The following is a 5,699-nucleotide window of genomic DNA, read 5'->3' on the forward strand; positions in this document are numbered from 1 at the left end:
TATAGAATAAAATCTTTATTTATAAAAATGTTACAAGAAATGTTATATGTGTTACAAGAAATATTAATAATACAAGCCACGTGTAGTATAATTTAGTTTTCTTAATGTTGTGACAAGAACTGGTCAGTATTTAAATAATTGTTTTGTCATTCTTATCAAGTTTTATGTGAATAAAAGTCTAATTCTGCAAAAGACATTTTACTACAATTTTATTCACATAAATTTACAATGGGGAAGTACTTTAGACCAGATAAACTAGAGGCTGATCCAAACTGTCAAACTTCCACCAAAGAATTCAAACATTGGTAAGTATATAACATTCAAGAATTTTTTAGAAAGCAATGAATCTAAAGATAAATCCCTAGAAGATAAGTACATGCTTTTAAAAAATTAATCTACGATTACATAAGCGAAGCAATCAATCTGGAAAACCAATTGCTTTTTTCACACATAAGTACCCTCACAGATTCTGAATGAAAACATTATGCAATTGAAAAAAAAAGCAAATGAATTGAAGTATTAAAAAAAATGCAGACATTATCTGGTAGAAAAGCAATTCTAACCAATTACAGATTAAATCACTATTTGGTGTATATAGAATGACGGTATATATCAAATCTAACAAGGAGAACTAGCTTTACTTCACAAGAATTTATTAATTATCTACACTCTAAACGAATATATTCAAGTAGAACAACACCATATAATCATGAAGGAAATGGTTAAGTCGAAAAATACAATGAGTTATATGGAAATTGGTGAATCTAGCATAAAAAACCAAAAATTTAGAATTCACTTAATGGAAAACTGCTTTACCATGTGCTCTGCACTATATACGAAGTTTACTGTTGAATTGTTATATTATTGAATCAAGATAATGATGAAGGTCCAAATAACACACTAGAGAATTCCACTACTAAATAAATACCAGATGAGACAGAAAATTTACCTTACAATCATAATATAAGTTCCAGAAAAATATTCTGGTTATCAACAAAATTATGATTTTGATTAGATTAGCAAAATATTGCTTCTTGCAAAAAGAAAACCCAAGAATGAGGAACAACCGAATGATAGCAAATAGAAAAAACGAACAAAAAAAAAAGAACAATGGATAAGGTAAATAATTTATTTCTAAGGTATGCTTAAAGTTTTCACCCAGAATGTAAGCTTTGCTAAAACCTGATATAGTAACTTTATTTGCTCAGTATAAACTCCAAACAACAGAGGATAATAATGTTTTTATGCCTGAAATGACAAACACAATTACAATCAACAGATTTTTTCACCAGTATGTCACCTTAAGATCAGTCATCCCATCCCTATCATCAACAGAATAGGAAAGATCCCTGTCGACACATTCAAATTTATTTATTCATAACTCTGAACGCCTTACCACTGTCTGTGTGGATGCAGGCTAATATACGGGACAAGCAAATTAAATGTTACAACTTACAATATACAAAATAGTGGTTAAGTACACAGTATTTTACGATAATAACCCAACAGTTAGTTCTATGATTCTAAAATCCAGCACAATAAAGGTGGAAAAATAACATAACAAAAATAAAAAAATATGTAAAGTATTACCTAGTTACAATAAAAACATGAAGTATTTTACACAGTTCAGTTTCCAAACTCTCTCTGGTACCAGTAACTCTTCTACTAATATTTATATATTTATTGAGGGACATATTAAATATTTACATTTAGGTTGTTTAACAAAGATAAGTATCTATTCAGTGGGCTATTAGCACCATAGGTTGTTCTACAAAATGGAACATTAAAAGTACATAGATGAGGCAAACCATGGTAATATGGTACTCTAAGACCAATCTCACTCACAAGAGAGGGACAGATCCCTCCTCACACTTAAAGCAGGCAAGCTCATATACCTCTCCATGATAGTGTAGTCATGCATGGTCTGCTAATCTAATCCAACTTTGAAAGGCGCACACCTGTAGAAATTTATGCCGAACCCTCTCTAAGGTGATGCTTTTTAAGATAGTTGTTGAACCACTACCTACAAATAATTTAAATACTAAGCTAAGTAAGACTGGTTTTATAATATATAATTTTAGGTTAAATTTATAAACTAATTTGTAAAAGGTCAGATATAATGTGAATAAAAATATAGGTCAGTGGTATAATAGTTCTTACCTGGTCCTGGTAAAAACAAACTCGGAACGGCTGGTCTCGTAATACCGCTATTTCCAACATTGACTATATCTTCCTCTTTAAAATGACTAGCGCATACACGAAATTTGTTATAAATAGTTTCTTTTGCAGCATTCTCTAATTAGGGCTCTTAACAGCATTCACCCATTTATCAAACATATCCATATAATGTCCTGGACTTAAAAAACGGTATCGCTTGCCAGTAGTATCCATGCAATCTGGAACACATCTTTTTTTGTTCAGTTCTTCGTCTCTACATTGTTATTCCATGTAATGTGTTCGATTCCATAATAAAAAATCGTCGAAAATTGTACGATTTTGCACTATTTATATAAAAAAATTTAAATTATAAAATAAATTATAAGAAATAAAACAAATACAAATATGGCGCCGTATTGGTCTAAACTCAACTTTGACTTGATCACAGCACACTCCCTCCGCGCAGGAACGAGACTAGCAGCGCCACCAAACGAATGGGCGCCTAATCCGAACATGATTTGACCTTGGCTATCCCTGTTACCAATCTAGGTGTAATTTTATCTATGGGTCTACGGATCCATCCCTAATGTTTGTAACCACTGTATCGTTTAATAAATAGTTTTGTACAATAGTCGGTGCCTCATTAAATACATAACATATTTGGCGACGAGTCACAGAAAGAATCCACGCAAAAATCGAAAAATGTCGTTAATTGGATACATTGAGCAGTTCAATCCTGGGAAAAGTGATATCACCTCTTATATAGAGAGACTTGAGCAGTTGTTTATATGTAATGTAGTGGAAAAAGACAAGGAAGTTCCATTATTGATTTCTTTAATTGGCGGAGAGACTTACAGTGTCTTAAAAGACTTATTAGCACCAGAGGTACCAAGTTCAAAAACATTTGAGGAGTTAAAAAGAGTTCTGATTGAACATTATAGTCCAAAGCGGTTAGTTATCGCTGAAAGGTATAAATTTTACAATACAAATCAAGAGCCTCAGGAGGATATTAAAAGTTTTGTGTCAAAACTGAAAAGTGTTGCTCAATATTGTAAATTTGGGCAATTTTTGAAAGAATGTCTCAGAGACAGGTTTGTATGTGGTGTACGATCAGTTCAAATAAGACGTAAACTCCTGGCAGAAGACAACATTTCCTTTGAAAGAGCTTATGAGATAGCCTTGTCAATAGAACTTACAGAAGGTCAAGTTAGAAGGATGGAACAGGAAAATGTAGCGGCAATAGAAGGGATTTATAGATAAAGTAATGTTCAGAAAGAGGGAAGCTACAGTGAAGAAAGATGATGGCCATCAAACTGGTAGAAGTAATGTCCAACCCAAGTCATGCTTTAGATGTGGTAGAAAACATGACTCATCAAAATGTCCAGCCAAAGCATGGCAATGTTTCAGTTGTAAGAAAGTGGGACATACAAGTGCAGTATGTCGTTCGAAAGTTAGTTTGTTAGAAGAAGATGATATACAGGATGAAAGTGAGGAGGAAAATTCAGTATTTCTAGGTTTCTTGTCTTCATTGGAACCTGAAAATTCAGCTCCAGAGAAAATAGTATTAGAAGTAGAAGGTAATTCAATTTTATTTGACATTGATACAGGTGCATGTCGTACAGTAATTCATATAAAGGACTTTAAAAAGTTTTTATCAGCTTTAAATATTTATTCTGTTAAGTATTGTTTAAAGGTATTAACTGGCGAGGGAGTAAAAATTGTGGGAGAAACTGATGTATTAGTAAAACATAAAAACAATACTATAAAATTACCTATTGTCATTTTAGAAAGTAAACATAATTTTACTCCACTGTTGGGTAGGAATTGGTTAAATGTATTGCATCCTAATTGGAGACAAATAGTTAACTGTTCACATAATGAATTTGTTCATCATCATCATCATCCAGCCCCGTTTTCACATCCATTGTTGGATATAGGCCTCCTCCAAACGTCTCCAGTTCTCTCTATCTCTAGCTGCTGCAATCCAGTTTGTTTCTATTCTCCTTAGGTCGTCGGTCCATCGGGTGGGTGGTCTGCCTCGACTTCGCTTGTCGGCTCTTGGTCTCCACTCCAATAATCTCTTCGTCCATCTTCCGTCTTCCATTCTAGCAACATGTCCAGCCCACCTCCACTTTTGTTTATTGATTCGCAGTATAATATCGTCATGTGACGACACAATGAATTTGTTAGTCAGCTGAAATTGGAAAACCTTGAAACTTCAAGTTTAATTTCACAATTAAAAAGGGAATTTAAATCAAATTTTGATGAGAATAATAATTCATTCATTAAGGGTTTTGAAATTGATTTACATTTAAAAGAAAATGCGCAACCCATTTTTCATAGGGCCTATGATATGCCATTTGCCCTAAAAGATAAAGTTGAATTGGAAATAAAAAAACTAGTGGAGTTAGGAATTTTAGAAAAAGTCAGTTACAGTAACTGGGCTAGTCCCATAGTAGTAGTTCCAAAAAAATTGTCTGAGGAACTAAGAATTTGTGTAGATTTTAAAAAAACATTAAACAAAGTCTTAGATAGTGATCATTGCGCATTACCATTACCAGAAAATATCTTCGCATGTCTAAGCAGACATAAATACTTTACGGTTTTAGATTTAAAAGGTGCTTATCAACAGCTAAAGGTCAGTAAAAATACAAAAAAATGTTAGTAATAAACACCCATATAGGTTTGTTTGCCTTCACTAGACTAACTTATGGTATCAGCTCTGCACCAGGTATTTTTCAGTCGGTGATGGATAGTATTTTGGCAGGGGTACAAAATACTAAATGTTACTTAGATGATATTCTAGTATATGGTGAGTCACTTATAGATTGTTATGAGAATGTCAGAAAAGTGTTGAAACGTTTACATGACTATGATGTAAAAATTAATGTAAATAAGTGTAAATTTTTCGAAACTAAAGTAGAATTTTTAGGTCATATTATAGATGCCAAAGGAATACATCCTACTGAAGAAAAAATACTAGCAATTAACTCAGCTCCAACACCAAAGAATACAACTGAATTAAAGTCATATTTAGGTTTGCTAAACTACTATGGAAAGTTTATCCCGATGTTGTCTTCCAAATTAAAACCATTATACAAACTGTGTCAAAATAATATTAATTTCAGTAGTAGCTGGTCACCTGAATGTGATAAAGTATTTCAAGAAAGTAAAAAGTGGTTAACATCTAATAGTGTTATTACTCATTATGATCCATCTCTTCCAATTTATGTCACATGTGATGCAAGTAGTTATGGTGTCGGTTGTGTCTTAAGTCATAAAATTGGTCATGTAGAGAAACCTGTCATGTTTGCATCAAGTACACTGTCTAGTACAGAAAAAAAGTATAGTAATTTGGAAAGGTAAGCCCTTGCTATTATGTTTGCTTTAAATAAATTTCATAAATATCTTTATGGTCGTAAATTTATACTGATTACAGATCATCAGCCATTACAGTTTATCTTTGGAAAAAATAAAGGAATTCCAATTTCAGCGGCTGCAAGAATTACAAGATGGGCTATCACTCTGCCAGGTTATCAGTA

The 5,699-nt window shown here is 32.6% G+C and overlaps 1 protein-coding gene and 1 long non-coding RNA gene across 2 annotated transcripts; one reads left to right on the top strand and one right to left on the bottom strand.

The window, feature by feature from the left end:
• Positions 1-2,596, bottom strand: LOC140433370 (uncharacterized). The gene is made up of 2 exons (XR_011949938.1): positions 2,161-2,596; positions 1-2,023 (listed from the first exon to the last, which is right to left on the bottom strand). It is a non-coding gene; the product is annotated as an uncharacterized lncRNA (long non-coding RNA).
• Positions 2,597-2,859: 263 nt separating this feature from the next.
• LOC140433772 (uncharacterized) lies at positions 2,860-3,417 on the top strand. Its single transcript, XM_072521749.1, has one exon. The coding sequence runs from the start codon at positions 2,860-2,862 to the stop codon at positions 3,415-3,417; it is 558 nt and encodes a 185-aa protein (XP_072377850.1).
• The last annotated feature ends 2,282 nt before the right edge of the window (positions 3,418-5,699 follow it).

Source organism: Diabrotica undecimpunctata, chromosome 2 (genome assembly GCF_040954645.1).
Source record: "Diabrotica undecimpunctata isolate CICGRU chromosome 2, icDiaUnde3, whole genome shotgun sequence".
Taxonomy (NCBI): Eukaryota; Metazoa; Arthropoda; class Insecta; order Coleoptera; family Chrysomelidae; genus Diabrotica; species Diabrotica undecimpunctata.

What these genes read in the sequence shown, in the direction of transcription:
- LOC140433772 (XM_072521749.1), top strand. Translation starts at nt 2,860, where the DNA reads ATGTCGTTAATTGGATACATTGAGCAGTTCAATCCTGGGAAAAGTGAT.